At 43.2% G+C, this 26,417-nt stretch overlaps 1 protein-coding gene across 4 annotated transcripts in view; it reads left to right on the top strand.

The window, feature by feature from the left end:
- Positions 1–21,706, top strand: part of Wars2 (tryptophanyl tRNA synthetase 2, mitochondrial) — an 83,367-nt gene extending 61,661 nt beyond the window's left edge. For 3 of the 4 annotated variants that reach the window (XM_052179650.1, XM_052179649.1, XM_052179652.1), the window contains 4 exons: positions 9,882–9,962; positions 10,544–10,629; positions 18,977–19,095; positions 20,631–21,706. In XM_052179650.1, the coding sequence (XP_052035610.1) occupies positions 9,882–9,962; positions 10,544–10,629; positions 18,977–19,095; positions 20,631–21,079 (735 nt within the window). In that variant the 3' untranslated portion in view covers positions 21,080–21,706. The remainder of the gene's footprint in view (positions 1–9,881; positions 9,963–10,543; positions 10,630–18,976; positions 19,096–20,630) is intronic. The other variant, XM_052179653.1, reaches the window with a different exon arrangement.
- The last annotated feature ends 4,711 nt before the right edge of the window (positions 21,707–26,417 follow it).

Here is a 26,417-nt window from a genome sequence, read left to right as displayed (position 1 = left end):
AAATGGGAAGACCTAGTATGAGTACCATCACTGAGTACCCTGTGGTCCTGAACCTAATTAGAGAAGGAAAGGGAGCTGTCCTTAGGTTCTGCCTCCTACTGTGTACCGCCCTTCCTTCTGCTGTGTACATCCCTGCCTCTGCTGTGTACCACACTGATTCCTGCTGGGTATTGCACTACCTCCTGCTGTGTACTGCCTTGCCTCCTGCTGTGTACTGCCCTGACTCCTGCTGTGTACTGCCCTGACTCCTGTTGTGTACCACCCTGCCTCCTGCAGTGGCTGCCACACTTCCCTGGCACAAGAAGCCAGAGTAAACCCTTCCCTCAACTGCTCTCCTTGGGTGTTTTGTCACAGCAACAAGACAAGTAGCTATAGATATAGAAAAGCCTTTATTTTCCTATAATTGAATTCTTATGCTGTGCATTTTCAGTAATTCTTCTCTGGCTTAACATTAGAGAGCTATCTATTACCTATAAAGTAATTTTTAAGTTTTGTTTTTCACATGTAAGACTGAGTTATATAAAACTTGACAATTCGTGCACATTTTATTGACAGTATTAAAAACACGAATTGTTAATTTCATGAATTGCTAATTCCTAGATCTCTTCATGGAGTCTTTGAGTATTGGGGAATGAAAGGTGCATATTTTCTAAAATTCAGATTTGCCCCAGAAAGCAGGCATGCTGTCAGTAGCCACATCCTTCCGTTTTCCCTGATGTGGGAGTGGCCAGTGATTTGCCTTAGTGCTGGAAGGTAAGGGCATCACGCACATCATAGCCAGGCAAGAGTGGTTCTTGAAAGCTATTTTTAAAGAATATTTCTTTCTAAGACAGAGTTTCTCTGTGTAGCCCTGGCTGTCCCAGAAGTCTCTGTAGATCAGACTGACCTCTAACTCATAGAGATTCACCCGCCTCTTCCTCCTAAGTACTGGGATTAAAGCATGCACCACCACTGCCAGGCTGCGAAAGCTATGTTATCAGATATAAATAAAGCCACCCTGTTCTCTTTGGCTGTTGTTTGGGTGGAAACTCATTCTTAGCTGCTGTGCTGCCTGGGTCTCCCACTGACCCCGCAGAAATGGATGTTGTGTTCACCTGTTCAACTACTGTTCCCTTGACTGGTGACTTTAATCTATTTTTTTCAGCTTACAGATAGGGAAGAGCCTTATGTTGTCTCATCGTTTGTTCTGGGTGTTTTGTAGCTCCCTTGTCTTTTCTTCCTCTCCTGGCCCCTTTTGTGAGTTAGTGGGTATTTCCTGATATCAGTCTTTGATTCCTTTCTATGACTTACCCAAGAGGAATCTTTAAGTATCCCATGCTTGCCCCAGCTCTTTGTTTTCCCCCTCTAAGATAAGAATGAGGAGTTCCAGAGAAGGGGCTACTCCTTCCAGCTAGACTCTGAAATGAAAAGATACAGAGTCAAGGATAATCTATAGGTATCAGAATATATTATAAATAAGAAAGAGACAGTGCCTCGTAAAATCAAGAACAATGTGTTACCTAGTTTATCCTAAAATAGATTGATAAAGTACTTCAGAATAAGAAAAACTATATACAGGTGTACATATATACACGGTAAGTCACAGGGCGTAGATAGAGGTGACCTTTAAAGCTGGTAGATAGAATCAGCACAGGTAGCTTGGGAAATATTAGACAAGGAAAGAGTGAGTGAACTCTTGCTATGCACAGCCCAATGCTCATTGGCCAGTGTGAGTACTGACAGGAGGCAACCCAACTGAAGAGAAGGAGAGAGTATACTAATAGTATGTTCTTTTAATTAAAATCAGATCTCCAAACAAGGTTCTTGTTAAAGGGATTTGTCATGGGGATGATAAGAGTCTAATAAAAATAACTCAGCATGAAATTGCACATTTCCAAAAGGAAGCAATAAATGGGAATAGACTACAAATGTCCTTACTAAAACTTCCAGGACCAGATTCGTGGGAAGGTAACATTTGCAGGGGAAGTAGGGAAATGGTAAGGAACTCTGGGAGTGTGTCAGAGATGTGACCTGAGAATTACTAAACCGGTAATTGACTAGGTCTGATTGATATCTAACAAATACATATTTTGGAATCAGCTTCCTCATGTTCTTTTTCTTAATTTCTTTTTTATTTTAAAAATATAGAGAAATACAGATAATGGCCTAAGGGACAGTCATGTCCTCAGCACAAATGTGAATGTTGTTATTATCTTATCATATTTGCTTTCTATTCCTTTTAGTTAAAATATATATATATACATATAGATGACGGGGCTGGTGAGACCATTCAGTTGGTCAGGAGTCTGCCCTACAAGCATGAGGACCCAGACTCAGGTCCTCGTCACCCACATAAAAGCCAGTTACAGCTCTGTAACCCTGGCACTAAGTGAGCAGAGTGACCCTTGCAAGGGCCCCATTGACCAACCAGTCTAGCCAAACCAGTGAGTTACAGATTCACTAAGAGCCTCAATCTCAAAATATGAAGAGAGGAAAGAAGTGCAGTGTTGGCTTCTCTGGTTTCCACAGACTCACACACACGGGCATGCGCACACACATACACTCACATGCACTCATATATACTCATATACACACAGGCACACATACACATGCACACAAATACATTCATGCACACATATACACACTCACATACCCATGCACACATACACACACATTTAAAATGTGCTTGATATCTTCCTTAAAGTTACGATATTTTTAAAGGAATTTGACACTGGTTTATGGATATTTGTAATATGTGTAATCTTACCTCCCAACTAATTATGAGGCTAGGTAGGACCAAACCTTTATTTTTTGGGGGATAAGTGCCCATGTAGCCATTTTCGGTGCTTTGCTTTTTGTTAGGCTATATTACCGGAATTTGTTAGTAGATAAATCCTACTTGAAAGTTTTGGAGAAAATGTGTTTTGATCGAGTGACTATGAATACTCAATAATAAGTTAATTTTTATCAGTACTGGTATGTTAGTTTTATACACACACACATACACATGTGCACACCATAAACTTTTTTTATGACTATGTGTGCTTAGCTTGTGTGTGTATGTCTGTGTACTACTTGCATGTGTTGTGCCAGAAGATGTAGAATTTCCTGGAACTGGAGTTACAGATGGATTTTAGTCTCCATGTGGGTCCTGGGAATTGAACCCAGGTCCTGTGGAAGAGCAGCCAATGTTTCATCTCTCTAGCCCCATAAACTTTTACAGTCACAGATAAAGTTGAACTTTTTAAAATCCTTCCCTGTATATCCCTTTCATCTCTCCTCCTCAAACCCATTTCCTTTCACCATAGACAGCCACAATCTTAAACTTCATATGATCAGTGTAGCTTATAATTGATACTATTTTTCCACAAACTTATATTTTGTACTTAATTGAGGATATATAATGTTTGGTTTTCTAACTTTAAAACATTTTACAAGCATAATGTGGCACCTTTCACAGTTTTCTTTTTTCACAGAACAGTGTGTTTGGTTTTGGTCTGGAGTGATTTTGACTGGGGGGAAGTTGTTTGTGACAGGATCTTACTCTGTAGCACTGTAGCACTCTTTGGCCTGGAACTCACAGAGATCCATCTACCTCTGCTTCCCAAGAACTGGGAGTAAAGGCGTGCACCACCACACCTGACAGAACAGCACATTTCTTTGATTTGTATTTATAGATTCGGAATATGATTACACCACTGTACTCATTACATTCCTCATTGCAGTGACCAAACACTTGAAAAGAAGCCACCTAAGGAAGGAAGGAAGGGTTTATTATGGCTCACAGCTTGAGGGCACAGTACATCACGGTAGGGATAGCAGGGTGGCAGGGTGGCTTTCTTCTGTGACAGTGGGAACACTAGGCTGCATGCTCACGTCTCAGTGGATCAGAAGCATAGAGGGGAAGCCAGCACCCCACTGTTCCCATGTTTATTGTCTAGATCCTCAGACCTAGGCTGGTGCTGCCCACATTCACAGTCAAGTCTTCCCTCCTCAGTTAATCATTGGCAAACTGCTTGTAAGCCTGCCCGTTACTACACCTCATTACTGCCTAATCAAACCAAGCTGACAGTTGAAATTAAGTGTGATGGCTGGCCACAGGTGTCACTGTATTGCCATACTTATTGTGTCATTTCTCAATGTGACTTTAATCCTCCCCATAAATTTTGCAAGAACATAATGAGTACTTATTGTATCCTAAATGCTCATGCTGTACCACTGAATAATTCAAATTAAAAATCACTCATTTCTGTTGGATTAGCAAAGTAAATAGTAACAACTACAAAGTTTCTGTAAGGCAAAGGATATTGTCAAAAGGACAAAACGGCAACCAACAAATTGGGAAAAGATATTTACCAACCCTACGTCTGACAGAGGGCTTATATCCAAGATTTACAAAGAACTCAAGAAGGTAGACTCCAGAGAGCCAAATATCCCCCATAAAAATGGGTTACAGAGCTAAACACTGAAAAGCACCTAAAGAAATGTTCAACATCCTTAGTCATCAGGGAAATGTAAATCAAAACAACCCTGATATTTCACCTCACACCAGTCAGAATGGCTAAGATCAAAAAGTCAGGAGAAAACAGGTGCTGGAGAGGATATGGAGAAAGAGGAACACTCCTCCACTGCTGGTGGGGTTGCAAGATGGTACTACCACTCTGAAAATCAGTCTGGCGGTTCCTCAGAAAACTGGGAATGGTACTTCTGGAGGATCCTACTATACCACTCCTGGCCATATTCCAGAGGATTCCCCAGCATGTAATAAGGATACATATTTCACTATGTTCATAGCAGCCCTATTTATAATAGCCAGAAGCTGGAAAGAACCCAGATGTCCCTCAATGGAGGAATGGATACAGAAAATGTGGTGTATATATATATATATATACACAATGGAGTACTATTCAGCCATTAGAAACAATGAATTCATGAAATTCTTAAACAAATGGATGGAGCTGGAGAACATCATCCTAAGTGAGGTAACCCAGTCTCAAAAGAACACTCATGGGCTGCACTCACTGATAAACAGATATTAGCCTAGAAGCTTGAAATACCCAAGACACAATTCACATATCAAATGATGTCCAAGAAGAAGGAAGGAGTGGGCCCTTGTCCTAGAAAGGCTCAGTGCAGCAGTGTAGGGGAATACCAGGACAGGGAAGTGGGAAGGGGTGGGTTGGGGAACAGGGGGAGGGAAGAGGGCTTATGGGACTTTCGGGGAGGGGCATCCAGAAAAGGGGAAATCACTTGAAATGTAAATAAAGAATATATCAAATTAAAAAAAAAAGTGTCTTGGTTACTTTTCTATTGCTGTGACAAAATCCCATGGCCAAGTGTTTCCTTAGGTTTACAGGTTGAGAGAGTTAAGAGTCCATGCTGGTGATCAAAGGGGTGGAGGGAATTATAGCTGAGAGCTCACATCTTGCTCCACAGGCAGGAGGCTGACAGCACACTGGGCATGGGCTGAGTCTTCTGAAACTTCAAAGGCAGCCCCACTGTCACACTTCCTCCACAGGACCACACAAATGAACCTGTGGAGGCCATTTTTATTCAGACCATCAATTATGCAATAAATGGCATGAAGAAGAATCAAATAAAATCTGCAATGAGACTGAGGGAACAGATGGCTGGTTTTTGTTTTTTTTTTTTTTTTCTATATTCTTTGTTTACATTCCAAATGATTTCCTCTTTCCTGGTTCTCCATCCCCATAAGTCCCATAAGCCCTCTTCCCTCTGCCCATTTCTCTGTCCTGATAATCCCCTACAGTGCTGCAACAAGCCTTTCCAGAACCAGGGCCCTTTCCTTCCTTCCTTCTTGGGAATCATTTGATATGTTAATTGTGTTTTGAGTATTCAGAGCTTCTGGGCTAATTAATATCCACTTATTCTTTTGTTATTCGGTTACCTCACTGAGGATGATATTTTCCAGTTCTAACCATTTGCCTAAGAATTTCATGAATTCATTGTTTTTAATTGCTGAGTAGTATTCCATGGTGCAAATATACCACATTTTCTGTATCCATTCCTCCATTGAGGGACATCTGGGTTCTTTCCAGCTTCTGGCTATTATAAATAGGGCTGCTATGAACATAGTGGAGCATGTGTCCTTATTGCATTCCAGGGAATCCACTGGGTATATGCCCAGGAGAGGTATAACAGGGTCCTCTGAAAGTGTCATGCCTACTTTTCTGAGGAACTGCCAGACTGATTTCCAGAGTGGTTGTACCATCTTGCAACCCCACCAGCAGTGGAGGAGTGTTCCTCTTTCTCCACATCCTCAGTAACACCTGCTGTCTCCTGAGTTTTTAATCTTAGCCAATCTGACTGGTGTTAGGTGAAATCTCAGGGTTGTTTTGATTTGCATTTCCCTAATGATTAATGATGTTGAACATTTCTTAAGGTGCCTCTCAGCCATTGGAAATTCTTCAGTTGAAAATTCTTTGTTTAGCTCTGTACCCCATGTTTTAATAGAGTTATTTGGCTCTCTGGAATCTACCTTCTTGAGTTCTTTGTATATCTTGGATATAAGCCCTCTTTTGGATGTAGGGTTGGTGAAAATCTTTTCCCAATTTGTTGATTGCTGTTCAGGATAACTAAAACTATTCTCAACAGTAAAAGAACTTCTGGGGGAATCAGTATCCCGGACCTCAAGCAGTACTACAGAGCAATAGTTTTAAAAACTGCATGGTATTGGTACAGTGACAGGCAGGTAGATCAATGGAATAGGATTGAAGACCCAGAAATGAACCCACACACCTATGGTCACTTGATCTTTGACGAAGGAGCTAAAACCATCCAGTGGGAAAAAGATAGCCTTTTCAACAAATGGTGCTGGTTCAACTGGAGGTCAGTATGCAGAAGAATGCAAATCGATCCATTCTTATCTCCTTGTACTAAGCTCAACTCCAAGTGGATCAAGGACCTTCACATAAAGCCAGACACTCTAAAACTAATAGAAAAGAAACTGGGGAAGACCCTTGAGGACATGGGCACAGGGGAAAAGATCCTGAACAGAACCCCAATAGCGTATGCTCTAAGATCAAGAATTGAGAAATGGGACCTCATAAAATCACAAAGTTTCTGTAAGGCAGATGGTTGTTTCTAATGGTGAGATCTAGTAAGCTGTATGAGGTAAAGGCTGAGCAGACTTAAGGTGAAGTAAGAGAGCAAACTTCCATCAGAGAAATGGGCCAGTGTAACGCTACTGAGCTGGGAGCGTCCCTGTGAGTTTGGGGACCATAAAAAGGCCAGCTTCCTAAAGTCCAAGTGCGAGGAGGGAGGGAGGTCTGCCCCATGACAGTATGGAATAAGGAGGGCATATTGTTTTAGTATCTATAGTAATAATAACTGACTTTGTGCTAGGTCTTGTTCTAGGGAACCTCCCTTCATAGATAGTGAAAATGAGGCACAAGGAGACGACTTCTCTGGCACACAGGGACTGAGTAGCAGAGCTAGGATTCAGACCCAGGTCAGCTCATCCAGACGATGAAGCTCTTGGTGTGAGGGGATCTGGCCGGCTAGGCAGGGGGCCTATTCCTCTCTCCCTCAAATCCTACACTCAGTCTACAAGGGCAGCCTTCCTGCTAGAAGCGTGTAAAAGTTTCTGTGCTCCCCTGACAGAACTTCAAAGGAGCTCTCAAGGCAAAGCTTTAAGCCACACAGCCATCCTGTGTGGCTTCACATCCTGCCTGGTGGTAGCCTTACCCTTCACCTACTGTAATCCCGCTTCCACGACAGTCGTTCCCATTTCGTCTGCATCAGCAGGTTAGTTTGTCAGTCTGTTCCTTCTGCAGCTTCCAGGAAGTTTATAGTCTCTCGTTCATACAGTGCACCAGCCTGGGTGTTACAGGGATGAACAAAGCAGGCAAAGTCACTGCAGTGACTGAAGAAGACTTGTGTCTTGTTCTCTTGATGGCTGCTGACTTGTTTGTAGAAGGTTAATAGGCCAATTGCTGTCCTGTACCTTTGTGTGTCTATAGCTAAAGCAGATCATATAGTTGTTTTGTTTGTGGCTTTGTAATATAGGAAAATAATATATTTAGGTATTTATCACTTTTTCTTTGGCTTAAAGTAGAAATCTGTGCTTGATTATGACAATTATTTCTCATATAATTATTGAAGATGAATGGCAAAAAGTTAATTGGCTTTGACCTTTTACCTACTTTATAAAATTGATTTGAATTAATTTAATGCTAATTTGGAACATAAAAATCCCTGGTGAATATTAAATAATTCTCATCCCATATGTGCAAATAAAAAGCTACTCCAAACAAAATACTTTAGTTCATGGGGACACAGTTGTAAGGTTTTTATCATGTCACCAAGGGTAAGCGTTGGGCCCAGTATTGAAGGGAAAGATGTCTTGCCTCTGTCCATGAATCCATGGACTCTTGCCACATTTTCATGCCTAAAGCTTCTGGGTATCAGCTGTATTCGAATGGGAACATGTTTTCCCTGGTGCCTGGGAGCAACTCAGATCCCCTAGCTACTTTCTGGGTTGCTCTTCGCATCGGGTAGCAGTTTGTTTACAGCCACAGTTAGCAGTTTTCCTGGGCAGTGCTGTCACTGCAGCTGCCTTCCCTGAAACCCAAGGCCTCTTAGAAGAAAGATGGTAGACTGTATCCAGCAACTTGCAAAACTTTAAAAGCAATTCCTTGTTAAGCATGTGAAAAACAACTCTTCTTTCTATATAACTTGAAAAGAAAAAAAGAGAAACTGTCTTCCTCCAGATGTTGGAGTGCTTGTGAATCCTTGCTAGTGAATCAGGCCTGGGCTGGTTCATCCCCAGGCCTTTATGTTCCCTTTGCAAAACCCACAGAGAACACATTTGGGGCCACTTTGCAGAGTTGGCAAGAGTCTCTGGTTTTTAAGGGAATCATATGGACACAGAATGCCACAGTCAATAGACTCGGAATCCCCAGGGCCCAGAAATGGGATCCTTAGGGTTCGCAATCTAGGTCATCAGTTAGAATATGGCCTGGGCCCAAGAATCATCCCAGTCGTTGCCAGGTTTTGCTTACTTGATTAAACTTGATTCAGACAAAACTAGATTGAAGAGCGTTTGTATTTTTTTGTTGATTAAGGGTAGGGGGCAGAAAAACAAGAGGAAAATCAATGAAGGAGAAGACAGGGTCAAGAGTAGGATCTTTTAAGACTCTTTTTTGGAGGACAGGTGTGCAGGCAGCGCTTTCCCACCGCTGAAGATCTGAAGGGCCAGCCTTTCCATTGGACCCGGGCGCCTTTACCACCTAAGTGGAAAGCATTGTGGTTGCAGTCATGGATTGAAGAATCAGAGAGGACTTCAGATATGTGAGGAGGGGAGAGGATGGAGAAGAGGACAGGAGGGGAAACTCGATAGATTTATTGATAAGCCTGTGTATTTCAAGGGGAAGGATGAACTGGGCAGTGGTGGTTCACACCTTTAATTCCAGCACTTAGGAAGAAGGTAAATCTATGAGTTCTAGGCTAGCCTGGTCTACAAAACTAGTTCCAGGACAGCCAGGACTGCACAGAGAAACTGTCTTGAAAAACAAAAAAACAAAACAAAAAAAACTAAAAGAAAAGAAAAGCAAAAAACAAACAAAATTAAGGGGTGGATGCTGGAGGATGTGGTAGAATTCACACTGAAGATGCTGAAAGAGCTGTGGTTCCCTCCTCACTAGGGACGCCAAGGGCTTAAACAATGAGTGCTATGGATATTAGTTGGGTCTTTTTGTTTGTTTTTTAATAACTTTTTAGTTATCCTTATCAGGCATCATGACCCAGCCCGTCACCTGTTTCCTTTTAATAATCTTGACTTGGGTTATTTTCAACTATTTCAGCCTACCCCTGTTATCTATTTAGTACTGCTTAGATGCCAAAAAGGCAAATGTCAGCTTTCTTCCTCTTTCTTTTTACAGGTGCCTGAACACACTCAGTTAAGTTGGATCCTCACCTGCTTGGTGAGACTGCCCAGATTACAGCACTTACACCAGTGGAAGGTAAATGCCAGACCACAAGTGTTCATGGGAAGGAAGCTTCATTTGGGCTGTGCTGGGTACGGGGTATCCTTTAGTCAGTAAGCTGTGTTGCCCACCCTGGTAGCAGCTTCTCAAAAATAAGGTTATGCTCCTTTTCCCAAATTCTTCTCTACATTAATCTTTGATGAACTTTATCCAGTAATTTTGTGATAAGTGGGTTTTTTTTGAGAAACTTAATTTTTCTAATAATTTCTGAACGTAACTAATTCAGAATCTAGAAAACTCCTTTGTCCTTAATGAAATGAATGAGAAATTGATGGTGTACAATCCGTGCCGGGCAAGGGACCATGTATATAGCTCAGTGCTAGAGCTTGGGTGGGCTTTGTACAAAGGAGGCCACAGCTCCCAAAATAAAATAAAATACCATGCTTCAGAAGCCAGGAGCATGCGCGTGATAAGCAGCCAGATGATGTGAGAGCTGCAGAAATATATGTTATTACAGGTGGCTCCAGAGCACACTTCGCCTGCTCTAAAAGTTTCTTAATTAAGCAATATAATCAGGTCGAAGTCAATGTCTTTCCCTTCTCTCCTCATTTCCACAGGCAAAGGCTGCGAAGCAGAAGCATGATGGGACAGTAGGCCTACTCACATACCCTGTACTCCAGGCCGCAGACATTCTGTGCTACAAGTAAGGAGGGGCACCAGCCCTGAGCGCCTGCACTCTCCAGGACAAGAGAGAGGCCATGTGTGAATGGAGTCTGTTGGTTTGCTCCTGGCAGGCTCTCCTTGTGAACATGTAATCCTCAGGCTCCTGAGCACTGGAACTGTGGCTGTGCCACATGAGAGCGTTTAACTCTCAGGAAAAGGTTGGACTTGTGGAGGAGGGGACAGAAAGGATGAGATACACAGTCGACACAACACTCTGGGTGTTTGTGTCTTTCAGTGACTCAGGAGGGCCAATCAGAGCTGGTGCAGAGTGCCTCCTACCTGTTAGAGACCTTAGTAAGTCTTCTCTGTGTGCTAACCTGCTAACAGCCTTGTAGAATGTATCACTGTTGCCTTCTATTCCTCAGTAGTCTTGGGGTGGTCATCAGAAGGTCTGAGGTCATGCTAGCTAGTAAGGTTTGGAGTCAGGGTCTGAGTCCAGAAGTGCTTCCAGTCTAAGATCAGGAAGGTTTGTCGCTTTGGATCTATGAAGGGGTGCTGGATGGCGGTGACAAGAAACAGCTAAGAGCACACACTGCTTATCTTGTGGCCAGAAAGCAAAAGAGAAGAGGAGAAGGGAAAGGAAGAGGGAGAGGGGAAACAGGAGACAAGGGGGAGGGATGAGAAGAGACAAGACCAGGCACAGTGCTCATCTGCTGTGGCAGTCACTCATGTGAGTGGGTACTCCACATGCATCTGTTTGGTTTTCTGTAGTGGGCACTGAACTTAAGGCCTCGCTTGCTGGGCAAGCACCCTACCACTATGATACATTTACAGTCTCCTTTTTTGTCCGACTTCAAAGACAGAGTCTGGCTAAGTTGTTCAGACCAACCTTTAATTCACTCTGTGTGAATTCATATAGCCTTCAGATATGTGTTCCTCTTGCCTCAGCCTCTAGGTAGCTGGAATTAGAGGCTGTGCACAGGCCCAGTGCCAAGTTTATTTTACTATGCTGTGCCTGCCTTGTTCTCATGCTGTTAGATGACATCATCGAGCCGAAGGAGAGGGAGTAAGTGCTTATCGCGCTTTCTTAGTTTGGTAGAATTAACAGGAACTTAATTCTTTCCTTCTTTGTGATTTCTCAGACAGATTAGTTCTTACTCTATATTTTAGCAATCATAACACATAACTGCTTCCTTTTCCTTAAGTTGACAATGCTCATCTTTTCACTGCTTCCCGTCTGCATATCTGAATTGCCAGCAACACTGTGTGCTTTGGGACCAGTATGATGTCAGGAAGTCCCTGGGAGGCTGCACCCACTGATAAGAGAGCTCACGTGCCTGTCAAGGTGCATTTTCATGATGCAGGTACTGATTGATGGCTGATGACAGGCGGGGAAGGACAGTGTGTCGCTCACTGTGATGGGCATATTCCAACAGTGATGCACATATTAAAACATTGCTTACTTCTGGAATTTTTTTATGTATGCTCTTAGACCACAGTTGGTTCTAGGCAACTGAAGCTGTAAAAGTTAAAATTGTGATGAGAAGCAACTAAGATATATTTTAATCAATTGCCCAAAGTCTAATTGGCAAAATGATAATATATAAATATGCGTGTGTGTGTGTGTGTGTGTGTGTGTGTGTGTGTGTGTATACATATAGCAGTCCTTTTATTTGCAAGTTAGATGAACAGGGAACACCTTTGGGAGTTACTGAGTAAATTACATAGGACTGTAGCACATGGTTGAAACATATGGTCACCTAAACAAGTCCTCCATAATGGCATCACCAGATGACATACCAGCATTAATGAGAGAAATCGTCCATGGCTTCAACACAACATGAAGTACTCTAGGAAGTTATGATTTCTAGATACAGAAGAATACTGTTAGAAGGCTGACATCAGTGAAGTAGAGTTCTAAGATCTCAAATCCTGTTTTATATGACACCATTTTTAGGGTCAAGCCTGGGATGGCAGATGTCCTAGTATCATACCCAAAACTGTCAGTGGTTCAGATGTGGCAGGTGTCCCTGAGAGTGTCCTGCTAGCTTCTTCTCTGTCACAGTCTACCTCCCGCATCGGCAGGATTCACTCATGAGTCCTAAGTGCTTCCAGGATAGGCATTCTTTCCCATTCTGTAGTATTCCTTCTTAACATTACAGTGGTTGGAATAGTGCTTCTCCCCAGCTTCAGAAAGGAGGGTGGATGCTAGTACTAAAGCTCTCTGTTCTGTTCTGATTTGTAGAGACTCTGTTCAGGTAAACAGATTAAAATGCTTTTCTATAAAGCCAGAAAATCATCTACCTCAAGATGGGGTCTCCTTCCTTAGCCTAGAAATTATCTGCCAGATCTAAAGCCATGATTAGATTACAGATATGGACATCTGCATATCCTTTTTCTAAAAGAAGCAGCCCAGCATTCCCCCCTGTCTAGTCCCAGGCTAGACCACCTGTGCAGTTGGAGGTTTCTGTTTGTTTTCACATATTTCTGTATCTGGGAAAAGTCATGACCAGAATGTCTAGGAATGTTTATAGTATAAACACAGGTAGGTTGATAGATTGAAGGACAAGTAAAACATATGTGGTTTGTAGCCACTGAAAGTCTGTGTGGCTTCATAGAATACTGATGCAAGTCTGATACAGATTTTGTATTTGCTCTTGTCAAACATGTGTAATTGTTTCCATAGGAGTTATTCAAGGAACCTAGGCTTGGAGAGCTGAGATTATCTTATTTGGAGAGCATGTAAATAACAGAAATTTAAGCCAAGTCTAGAAGTGCAGATCTGTGATCTTGGCAGTCTATCAGGTTGGGCAGGAAGGTCACAAGTTCAAGACTTGCCTGGGCTATGGAATAAGTTCAAGGCTATCCTGAGTAACTCAGTGAGACCCTGTCCCAAAATAAAAGCAAAAAGAGGGTAGGTGATGTAGCTCAGGAGAGAGCTTATCTACTGTACACAAAGCTCTAGGCTCTATACCAACAAAACAATAACAATAATTGTAGATACATGAAAAAAGACAGTTCAAAGATAGCAAAAGTTCTTAATTTTTATTTATATATTCCTTATTTATCTGAATGCCCAAATTTAGTAGCTACCCATCAGAGGACTAGAAACCTGCTGCTAGATGCTGTCTTCTAGACTCGAGAGAGAAGCTATACCTGTGAGATCTCAACAATATGGTCACCTAAACAAGACCTGCATAATGACATCACCAGATGACATACCAGCACAAGAGGGAGAAATCTTACATGGTTTCAACCTCAGATGGAGAGCTGGGAAAGGGCCTTGGGAAAGGAAGTTAATGGGTGCTCAGGGAGGGAAAATCACTCTGCTTCAGGACAAGCCCCTGAGAGTCATTCAGCCCCAACTGGTCAGTCCTAAACATATATGTAGGAGCAACACTAAATAGTCTCAGTAGGGAGGGCGTGTGTTCACACACACGTGTGTGTGTGTGTGTGTGTGTGTGTGTGTGTGTGTGTGTCTGTGTGTCTGTGTGTCTGTATCTGTGTCTGTGTCTGTGTCCTGTAACAATAATTATAGAAGAAGAGGCCATGAATTTAAGAGACTTGGGGTGAACATGGGAAGAGTTGGAGGTGGGGAGAAGGAAGAATAGAAATGATGTAAATATTCTACCTGTGTATGAAATTCTCAAAAAACATTAGTTGGCCATATATTAAGTAAGTATTTTTTTTTATTTTTGTGTCTCTTCCTATATATGTGTACATATATAGAGATACGCTGTGTTTATATTCAATGCTTTCTTTAAGTACCTGTAGTGTAGCAGTTCCAGGCAGTGCTACTGTACATGCCCTGGAAGAGGAGAGAGGGAAGGACTCACAAGAGTTGAGTGTTATTCTCCAAGTATCCTAACAGCTGATAGATACGTTATTCAAATTCTCATGACACTCTGTAAGACAGGTGGTGATATTCCCATTTCCGGATGAAGAAATTAGCTTTCAGGGCAGGGTAGTGTAGTGTCTGAGCACTTCCCTGTTATATGTGAGGTACCACAAAAATTTTATATTAAAATTAATATTCAGTTATGAAATTATCCATTAAATCAATACTTAAAATATTATGAATAATAATAATTTTAAATTTTAAAAAGAAAAAGAAATTAGCTCTTGGGGGAAATTCGCTAAGTTATAGACAGCGGGATCACCTAACATTTCCCAAGAATTTGAGCAATCAGGAGAAAAGGCTGAGACTAGAAACTCACAAGGTGAAATGGGCCTGGTGGGGTTGCTGGTCAGGGCAGGGCCCTCGCCTCCAAGCCTGACAACCTTCGTACAACCTCAGAACCCACGTGGAAGGAGAGCGAGCACTGACTCCCACAAGTTGTTTTCTGACCATAAGCATACTATGTGTGTGGCACGTGTGCACATGCGTGTACACACACAATAGATAAGTAAATATCTGTGAGCAAAGGAATTCTGAGATGATGCAGGAGAGTGAGGAGATGAATCTTTAAAAAAAACTCTTTTGCTATGACAAAATCCCTGAGGTGAGTTAACTTAACAGAGCAAAGGTTCATTTCCGCATAGGTTTCGGGGGTTTCAGCACGTGACTGGGTGACCCCATTGCTTTGGCTCTAAAGCGAGGCAAGATGTCATAGCAGAAACACATGGTGGGAAAGCTGCTTTAGTTCACGGTGAGAAAGAGATGTAGGGAGGAGGCAGGCCAGGGTCTCCAAATCCCCTTCCAGGGCCACACCCCACTGGCCTAATGTGTTTCTAGCAGGCCCAGCACCTGAGTGGCTCCACATGTCCCGGCAGCACCATAGGCTGGGACCGTGCTCTGGGGAGCATTTAACGTACGAAGTGAACAGGAGGGAAAGGAGCAGTGTGGATGGTAGACTGAGAGGCCTGCAGCTTCAGTGTGGGCTTCCAGGAGAGTCGTCCTGCTGTCTGAGGGTGGTGTCACCATGGGGAGTATGCTGTTTTGGGGCAAGCTTTAAAACCGTCATCCAGTGAGCTCAGAGCCCTGGAGTCTTTCAGGATCCTGAAAGCTGCTGCCTGCGCTCCATTCAGCCACACAGCGTGCCTTCTCCTTCGTTCTGGAATATCTATAGAACATAGTGCTATACTAAACAAACTCCACTGCACGGCAGACTAAGGCTCAGAATCTCCAGGCTTCTGGCCTCTGAAACTGGGAGCTAGCAGGGAGGAGGGTAAACGGGGACTGTCAACAGACAGGCCAGAATGTACCCCACAGAAAGCAGAAGCTATTTGTGTATTTTAAGGACAGAGCGAGGTTGGTGTCATCGATGCCATCTAAATGAGCACTGACTAAATGCAGAGGGATCGTAAAGGAGAGCAGTAGCTGGGACGTGCTGCTTGGAGGCGGTGTCACGGCCTGGAGCATAGATAGTGTGGCGGTATGAGGTGATCACAGGCACAGTCGTTACCGTGTTGCCCTGCAATGACATTGGCAGCCCTAGGAGAGGACTAGTCAGAAGCCAGTTTAACTCCATATATAATGAGTATCCATATTTTATAAGTAATTAGTGGAAGGGAAAGTCATGACCAGTAAGAGATCAGTAAGAGGGAACCAGTCCTTTGTGACAGGAAAGACAGCTCCAAGCCCCTTTCCCAGCCTGCCGAGTAAAAGCAGCAGTTCTGAAAACTCACAGGCACAGCCAAACAGTCAGGGAAAGCAATATCCACACAGACAATGATCATTCATCTGGACACTAATGCTGCCAAAGGGGTGGGACGGAGCCCAAGGAAACCTGAGGCAGTACTGATCGAAGCTAAAGAAAAACCACTCAGTCACCAAAGAAGAAGATCAGAGGCATTATTATGTGACAGAAGTTATAACAATCAAAATTATGAAAGACTTTGTTTTATGTTGTGTCTGAGAAAGCGCAGCCGGGGTGAGAGGGAATAAAAGGGAAGGAGAGAGAGAGTGGGAGTATTAATATGGATATTATTATGTCGGATATAAATTTTGAAAGGGCAACCCTAAATTATTTGAAGTGAAAGGCAGACTATGGGGAGAGAGGTTGGAAACGTGGGGAGAATAAGCCCCAGAAGTGAGTGGAATCAAAGACAGGCCGAAAAAAGTAAAGTGTGAACTCGGCGGATGGGCAGCAGAGGCCAGGATAAATTACAGGAGGTGAAAGCGGCAGGAGGAGGGGCCAGAAACAAACAAACCAAAGGCAGATGCAGGCGCCACGCGGAACAGCGGGGCCAGGTGAAAAAAATTAAAAGGGTTTTAATCCTCTTATAAAAAAAATCAAAACCCCACAGATTTGTAAGAAAAGAGTCAAGGATCCGACAAGAAGCGAGTTGCACACAGCATCATTATGAAAACTAAATGTGTTTTTTGTTTAGTGGGTGGCTTTGGGAATCTGGAACCATTTTGACATGTGGAAATATTCATTTTGATGTGCTTAAAGTGTATTGATTATGGTAATTGTTTTTTCTGTGTTAGTTGCTGTCCATCGTGATTTCCGATGGGCTACTGTAATTGCTTTTTAACCTGCTCTGTTGGCTAATTTGGTCTCGGGGAGTCAAGGTGACCTCTGCATATGGGTCTCACTATAATTACCACGTTAAGAGTAGCAAAGACCAGTCAAAGAGAAATTGACAAGAGCAGGCCATTTTCTCGTGTACCCCAGAGAGGAGCCCCAGCAGCCCTGTCCTGATCAGAGGGTACAGAGTGTCTTGCCTTTTTACTGGCCTGCTGGGGGCTTAGCCTCCGGGGCCCTCTGCAGCTCCCAGCACCACCTTGCTGACCTCAAAAAAGGTCGGAAGAGGAAGCACTTCCGGATCCACAGCCTTCACCACACCTTCACCCTTTCACTAGCTGTTCTGTTTTCCTTCTGTCAGACTTCCCAGAATTCCTATAAATAGTTTATATGTGGGGGTTACCCATCAGTTTCATGTATGTTTTGTACCCAAATCTGGATTACCAGTGGGCCTGTGACCGTGTTAGGGGTTGACATTAGTATTTCTGTTTTTCCGGGTGAGTTGGCCATTACATGAAGATGCTGTTATTCAAGAAAGTCAATGTGCCTCCTATAAGGAGGCTCTTCGCTTGCCGTTCTGTCCCTCATTGTATCAAATGTTAGTGTTTGTCATATCAGTTGTTTCCATGTATGAACTCTTACCTCAGGAAACAGTAACCCTAGAAACCAGCCATTGGATGGTACCCTCATTATCACAGTTTGCAAAGGAAATGAAGGGTGGGAAGAGAGAGAAACTCTAGATGGTAGCTCACTGCTTCTAACAAATTAAACTTCCTTGATCAGAAGCTGTAGCTGTGCTGGCCCCACAGCCATGCATTAAACATTGAAGTCACCTGTCAGCACTCACAGGCACGCTCCCCGAGTTCCTCCTTGTGATCCCATGCTTAGAACTGCGTATGTGGGAGAGACATTGTCCTGAATGGATTCCCTTATATCCTGAGTAGTTTTTTTCCACATCCTCATTTCCTACAAAATTTTAGATAAAATTCAAGTCTGCTTTGTTCCTTTTCTCAAATGATTTCCCTCTCATCTCTAAAAGCAGGTGTATAAAGAGTTTAAAAAGGTGGTTTGGGTGTGTCTTAATTTTCTTTGTTTCTCTCATTATCATTATGATCGTTATTTTTTGTCCATCTTTCAGCCCTGGGGACTCAGCCCAGGGCCTTCAGCAGTGTTTCCAAGGTCACCCCTCACGTGTACATCTAAGAACAAGTAGCACCTGAAGATGACGTTCTTAATTTATGTGAACCTCAGTGTGCCCTTCACGAGCTCTGCAATTTGCTTTCTTCACTTTTAAGTTGTCGTTAAGAAGCAACTGCAGTGTGCTGTGAGATTTTCATTTGAGTTCCCCACAGCATGTTAACTGTCCTCCAGTTACAAATATCCTTACAATTACAAATTATCCTCCATTTCAATCCTTGAAAATGAAGAAGCATATTGCAGAAAGATCTTGAATCATGCCTCGTTTGATGGGGAGGAAAACCTCTGGCCGGAAGAGCTGTCTGCCATCTCTAATTTGAAGAATGGGTGGGGTGTCTTTCAAGTGTGAGCCACAGCTCCGAGGTAAAGGCATCTGGTCTAGGTTGGAGTAATCTGCTGACTGGCTGAGGGATGGGGAGTGGCTTTTAGTCACAATTATGCACTGAGCATGTGCTATTGAAGATGGCGTGGCTCCCTCCCGGCAAGATCCTGTCATGCCGGTGTTGATGGCTCCACTCTTTCGGGATGGGGGCAACAGAACCAGAGTCGACAAACATGCCTTCAGCACACAGATGAAGATTGGGCCTCAGCGTTCTCTCTGTAGTGGGTGAACATTTGTTGAACACCAACAGTGAAGTAGGCACAGGAAACGCAGATGTTTGCAATATCATTTCCAGCTAAGGAGCCTCGCTGAGGTTTTCTGTCTGTGTTTTATTAAAGGTCCACACACGTTCCTGTCGGGGAAGATCAAGTCCAGCACATGGAACTAGTTCAGGATCTAGCTCGAAGTTTCAACCAAAAGTATGGGGAGTTCTTCCCTTTGCCCAAGTCCATTCTCAGTAAGTCACAAGCAGACTATTATGAAAGCTGGGTACATTCTGAGCAGTAGACTGGAGACCTGGGACTTCACTGGCACTGAATGTGGCTTTCTCACTGGTGGGCTTCAGGCCTTGTGACTGGAATCTTTATGTTTGGGGTCATGTGGGACTAGGAGATGATACTGGAGTCTAGAAAACATTTGAAAAAGAGAAATGTGAGGACTGGAGAGCTGGCTTAGCAGTTAGGAGCACTGACTACTCTTCCAGAGGTCCTGAGTTCAATTCCTAACAACCACATGGTGCCTCACAACCATCTGTAATGTGACCTGAGGCCCTCTTCTCACATGTACGTGTGCAATAAAGCACTCATGTACATAGAATAAATAAGTCTTTGAAATTTGTGCAAATGTGAGAGAAACTTTAAAAGTCATAATTTTAGTTTCTAAGATATATGTCAATAGATTGCATGTATAAAATACATTTTATTGGATCAAGCCCATTACACACAAACTAAGGCTCAGCAAGGTTGTATCCAAGTCATGTGTGTAGTTGAGAACAAAGCTGAGCTCCGTCAGCTTCTGGTCCCAACGCTGCTGCACCTCGATCTTCTCAACATTTACAGTAAGTCAGACATCAGGAGAACAGGAGCTGCTCACTGTGACCCTCACAGAATGAGTGAGCGCTGGTGATCCTCACACTGTTGTCTGAAATAGACAGGCAAGATGGCAGACAGTCCACCCACTGCATCTGACATGCCAGCCTCAGCTCTGCCAGAGCATCCCGTGCATTGACGTCAGCCTCCTTCACAGCAATAAGTAAAACGTCACTGTTCAATCTATTGCTGTTTTGCCTACTTCAGTTTTATCTCTAATGGCCATAAACTAAGCAGTTATCAGGAATGCTTGTTTATGAAGCAACACCCGTGTGTGTGTGTGTGTGTGTGTGTGTGTGTGTGCGCGCGCACGCGCAGGTGTGTCTGTACATTTATAATCTGTGTAAAGACATGGCAGAATGGCATCTCACAGATGGTCAAAGTTGCAGCAGTCTTACAGGCAGGAGGTGGAGACAGGAGAATGGCTAGCGTAGTGGCAGGAAGAACAAGAGATACTCAACCCTCAAAACCAATTCCCTAAAGCTGTTCTCTGGCTACAAACTTGTCATGGTACATGCATATCTGTACACGTATTTACACACAAAAAAATTAAAAATTAAGTGTGCACAGAGCCAGAGAGATGGTTCAGAGGATAAAGGCACTTGCCTTGCAAGGCCTGTGACCTGGGCCGCATTTGTGGAACCCTCAAGTGTGCATAGCATAAGCAGTATAACCAACATAGTTTCTTTTGTGTCAGTTATACACCAGATGAATCACTACAGATACATAGTATGAATGTCACACTAACAAGACCAGTTTCTGATGCCTTTACTTCCATATTTGAAAAATTGTACAAATTCCTCAAGATGAAGGCATGCTATTGTGTAGTCAGTATCTCTGGTGGGGTTGGTGTCTTCGAGGTCTAGACTGTAACATTCTTGGTGACTTGCCTTGTTTTCACTAGCATCCATGAAGAAAGTGAAGTCTCTTCGTGACCCTTCTGCCAAGATGTCAAAATCCGATCCCGACAAACTTGCCACTGTCCGAATAACAGACAGCCCAGAGGAGATTGTACAGAAATTCCGCAAAGCTGTGACGGACTTCACCTCAGAGGTCACCTATGAGCCGGACAGCAGAGCTGGTGTCTCCAACATGGTGGCGATCCACGCAGCCGTGTCAGGCCTCTCCGTGGAGGAGGTGGTGCGGAGTAGCGCAGGCATGGACACTGCACGCTACAAGCTGCTAGTGGCCGATGCTGTGATTGAGAAATTTGCTCCAATCAGGAGGGAGATTGAGAAACTGAAAATGGATAAGGACCATTTAAGAAAGGTTTTACTTGTTGGATCTGCAAAAGCCAAAGACTTGGCCTCTCCTGTGTTCGAGGAGGTGAAGAAGTTGGTGGGGATTCTGTAGCGGCTCAGCCAGTCACCTCTCTCCAGTCAAGGCAGCTTTCCCCCACAGATTGTGGCCTGCTCGTATTGAATTCAGCTTGGTGATCAATGTTGCCAGCTGCACAACGTTCCAGTCACATCGGCAAACGCGGTCATCGGGAGAGCTGAGGCAGGCGCAGCCCTTGCACTCCAGTTAAAGGAGGCGCAGCTTTTGGTCTGAAGTATTCCACAGACTTGAACAATAACTGAGCCATGATATGTGCTTGCTTGTGCAATATTTCCTGGAGCGGGTGCACTTTATCTGTGCTGTGCATGCAGGTCCTATGCTACAGTCCTGAATCCAGTGGGTATTTGCGGTTCATAAAGAGAGGTTGATTCTTGCAGCTCATGTGTCACTATGATGATGTTTGTCCTGATGTATTTCAATGGCTTAACTTGTGCCAGCAAGGTGGCTGAGGCTTAAGGCACCTGCTGCCAAACTTAATAGCCTGAGCTCAGTCCACAGGGCCGCATGGTGGAAGGAGAAACTGACTGGCAGGTCGTCCTCTGGCCTCCACTTGTCTGCCATGGTACGAGTGTACACACACACACACACACCCCTAAATCTGAATAAAAATACAATAATCTACTTGTTTCCTTTTTCTTGCAATTCTGTTTTTTATTTATTAATCATTTTATTTGTTTACATTTCTTTTTTTCTTTTTATATATTTTTTTATTTCCTATATTCTTTGTTTACATTCCAAATGATTTCCCCTTTCTCGGATCCCCCCTCCCCATATGTCCCATAAACCTTCTTCTCTCCATCCATTCTCCTATTACCTCCCTCCTTTTTCTCTGTCCTGGTACTCTCCTACAATGCTAGATCAATCCTTTCCAGAACCAGGGCCCTTTCCTTCCTTCTTCTTGGGAATCATTTGATATGTTAATTGTATCTTGAGTATTCAGGGCTTCTGGGCTAATTAATATCCACTTATCAGAGATTGCATTCCATGTGATTGGGTTACCTCACTTAGGATGATATTTTCCAGATCAAACCATTTGCCTAAAAATTTTGTGAATTCATTGTTTCTAATTGCTGAGTAGTATTCCATTGTGTAAATATACCACATTTTCTGTATCCATTCCTCCTTTGAGGGGCATCTGGGTTCTTTCCAGCTTCTGGCTGTTATAAATAAGGCTGCTATGAACATAATGGAGCATGTGTCTTTATTGCATGCTGGGGAATCCTTTGGGTATATGCTCAGGAGAGGTATAGCAGGGTCCTCTGGAAGTGTCATGTCCAGTTTTCTGAGGAACCGCCAGACTGATTTCCAAAGTGGTCGTACCATCTTACAGCCCCACCAACAGTAGAGGAGTATTCCTCTTTCTCCACATCCTCGCCAACACCTGCTGTCTCCTGAGTTTTTAACCGTAGTCATTCTGACTGGTGTGAGGTGAAATCTCAGGATTGTTTTGATTTGCATTTCCCTAATGACTATAATGATGTTGAACATTTCTTAAGGTGCTTCTAGACCATCCAGATTTCTTCAGGTGAAAATTCTTTGTTTAGATCTGTACCCCATTTATAAGAGGGTTATTTGGTTCCCTGGGGTCTAACTTCTTGAGTTCTTTATATATATTGGATATTAGCCCTCTATCTGATGTAGGGTTGGTGAAGATCTTTTCCCAATTTGCTGGTTGCTGTTTTGTCCTTTTGACAGTGTCCTTTGCCTTACAGAAACTTTGTAATTTTATCAAGTCCTGTTTGTCAATTCTTGATCTTAGAGCGTAAGTTATTGGTGTTCTGTTCAGGAACTTTTCCCGTACCCATGTCCTCAAGGGTTTTCCCTAGTTTCTTTTCTATTAGTTTCAGTGTGTCTGGTTTTACGTGGAGGTCCTTGATCCACTTGGAGTTGAGCTTGTTTCCTAAGAGGTACACACTGACTTATTTCAGCAAATGTCTGTTTGTAACTTCAGCGATTCAGGAGGTCACCATTGGAGAGCATTGTATCGCTTCAGTATTGTCTGTTTATTATTCAGGGCCTGCATTCCTGGTTGTATTCGTAATAAGCACTCCTAGTTTTCCATTCAACTCAGTTTAGTTGCACCAAGCCCTCTTTCTGTGGAATGCATAGGAACCAAGGGGCAGAACATAGAATTAGCTTGTACTGTGTCACTAAGTAAGTAACAAGCAAGTCCAAGAGTGAAGCCCTAGCTCCCCACTGCCAAGGCTGGTGCTTTTTTTTTCTGAGAGCCAAAGTTTTCAACATTCCAGAATCCAGTTTGGATACTGAAAAGATAAAGCCTGAGATGCTGATTGTTGTGTATGTGAACTAGCTAATGATTGTGTATTTTAAATTTGGATCCAGCTAGCTTTGGTCACATTTACCTTTCAGAACCCCCCAAAATGGGTCCCAAGGCCTCACTTCTAGATTCATGCTGGAGATGCCTGCTTGTCCTGGTCAGACTCCAGCGGAATTGCGAGCTAAAGCCTGTGATATTTCCAATGAAGGGAAGCTTCCCGACTCAGCCTGCTTCTGTCTCCGAAATAACAAAGAGTATTGTTGCATGAAATATTGAAAAAGTCAACCCACATATTCCCGCACTTGTGCCTCTAACTCTGCCCCAGCAGCCTTGGTGGCCATGCACTGGCAAGCAATGAGCAATGGCCAACCTGATTCTGTCTTGTGGAGATTTACTGCCCAGGAGCTCCGTAATCATCTCCACACTGGTTGCTAGGTTACCACTGGTGAGTTGCTACCACACTAACTCTGTGTTTCAAATCCCCCACAGCCTTTGTGGAGCACCTCAGGCAAACCCACACCTGGCCCGCCATACCTTTCTCTCTTGAACCCAGACGAGCCACTTCATGAAGGAAAACACAACACAAACTTAGTTCAGAAACAATAGTAATTTAATCTCTGGGCACAACAACTAAAACTTAATCTTGTAAGCCTTATTAAAATCTGGTCCCTCCAGTGGCGAATCCTCACGGATCCACCATGATACTAGGAAACTATAGCATCTACAGAGTATAGCTCTGCCCTTCCATGTTCACAGCTGAAAATAGAAATGGCATTCCTGGCTTACACACCAAGGCCTATATCAAGATTGATTTTGCAGGGCCAGCAAGATGACTCAGAAGAAAAGGGCTCTTGCTGGCAACCACGCCTGATTATGTGAGTTCAGTTTCTGAGATCCACGTGATAAAAGAAGAGAACCAACTCTTTAAAGTTGTACTGTTACACACACACACACACACACACAAACACCACAATGAAATGCCCACACCTACCCACACACAAAATAAATATTTACTCTTGGATTTTAAGATTGATTTCACAACACCTCGATTATCACCTGGATAACTGGAACTAGGAAACACTGTTTCACAGTCCAGATGAAACCAACTAGATTTGGGAAGAGGGTATATTTTACTTTGTGTGTGTGTTGGGGGGGTGCGTGTTGTTTTCTTAATTCAAACGATCATGCCAAGGTATGTCTGTCACGGTGGGAGGATGATTAGTGGGACCCAGTTCTCTGCTTCCACCGTGTGGCTTCTGGGAATCAAACACAGGTCATAAGGCTTAGCATCAGGCATACTTTCCCTTTGGGCAGTAAATTTTATCTTTTGCATCTTAGTAGTAGATGTCTATAGTCCGAGGGCATCGCTGAGTGTGTTTCTTATAAAGATCTTTTTTTACTTTCCTTTCATTGTATCTTTGTTTACATTTGTGTGTGCACGCACATGCATGCCACAGAACATGTGTGATGTCAGGACAGTGCAGGAGCTGGCTTTCTTCTACCAAGTGGGTTCCAGGGTTCAAACTCAGGCTGTCAGGCTTAGCAGCAGGTACCCCTGCCTACTGAGGCAACCCACCAGCACCTTTTCACTTTCCTTTTAAAGAAATCTATTAGGAATACTGAAAATTATAGCTACCAGGCCAATTTCCTTTTTATCTTTGTGATCTCTACCCCCCAACAACGCTTCTGTCTAGCAAGAGCTAAAGGCAATGGAAAAAGATCTCCAGAAAAAGAAAGTGAGAAAGAAAAAAGCATTAGAACAGGAAAACTCTAAGGAGCAGAGTAGTACATCCTGTTATATAAGCTCTTACTGCATAAAATCTAAATTTGCCATAATAATTAAGATTCTTGCTCAATGAATTATAGTTACCTAGGGAAACAAACCCAATAGGTCACATAGAAACAGAAGAGAGGAGGCTGGAGAGATGGCTCAGGAGTTAAGATTGGCTGCTCTTCCAGAGGTTCTGAGTACAATTCCCAGCAACCACATGATGGCTCAAAACCATATGTAATGGGATCCCATGCCCTCTTCTGGTGTGTCTGAAAACAGCTACAGTGTACTCATATACATGAAATAAATGAGAACTTTCAGACACAAAAAAGAAAGGAAGGGAGGGAGGGAGGGAGGAAGGAAGGAAGGAAGAAAGGAAGGGAAGAAGGAAGAGAAAGATAGAGGAAGTTAGTTTACAAGGGGCTACAGCATGGCTCAGTGGCTGATGGCACATACTTCTCTTGCCAATGACATGAAGTTTGTTCCCAGTACCAGTGTTGGGTAGCCCAAAACTGCCTATAAACAAACAGCTCTAAGGGTCAGATATCTCTGGCTTTCGCATGCACCTGTACTCATGCACACATACATAATTAAAAAATAAAAGGTTAAAATAACAATTTGCCATATGGATTGAGTCACACTATTACAAGGACTGGGAAAACAGCATGCTGTCTTCAACCTGGAGACTCAGGACAGCAGTGCAATCCAATCCAGATTTAAAGGCTTATTAGACAGTGGTGCACACTCAGTTCAAGGCGTTCAGAACCCACACACTAGACAGGGACTCCTGTGTAAGTCCCAGAGTCTGGGAACCATAAACTATGATGTTCCAAGATGAATCAGCTCAAGAAAAGAACAAATCGGTCTTTCCCACATTTTTGATGTGGTCTCTCAATGGATTGTTTATTACTTGCCCTCATTGACAAGGCTAAGTCTTCATTTACTGACTCAGTTTCCAATCTTTTCTAGAAATACCCTCAGACAGCCCCCAAGAAGGTAAAATTAAAAAAGAATAGGTTCTACTAGCTATCTGTTACACCTGTTCACCCTGAAGAAGAAAGAGCAAAGACTGCATACAACCTAGTGTGTTTTTATATCCCTTCCCATTATCATTTACACGCCCAGCATTTTTTTTTTCTTGAGACAGGGTCTCTGCATAACCCTGACAGTACTGGTCTACTGTGTAGACCAGGTTAGCTTTGAACTGATAGAGATCCTCCTGCCTCTGCCTTCTTAATGGTGTGTACCACCATGCTGGCCCAAGAATTTATTTTGATATAAATGGAGAATTGGAAATACAAACA

The sequence above is a fragment of the Apodemus sylvaticus genome, chromosome 4 (genome assembly GCF_947179515.1).
Source record: "Apodemus sylvaticus chromosome 4, mApoSyl1.1, whole genome shotgun sequence".
NCBI lineage: Eukaryota > Metazoa > Chordata > Mammalia > Rodentia > Muridae > Apodemus > Apodemus sylvaticus.
This window is presented reverse-complemented; position numbering and strand designations above follow the sequence as displayed.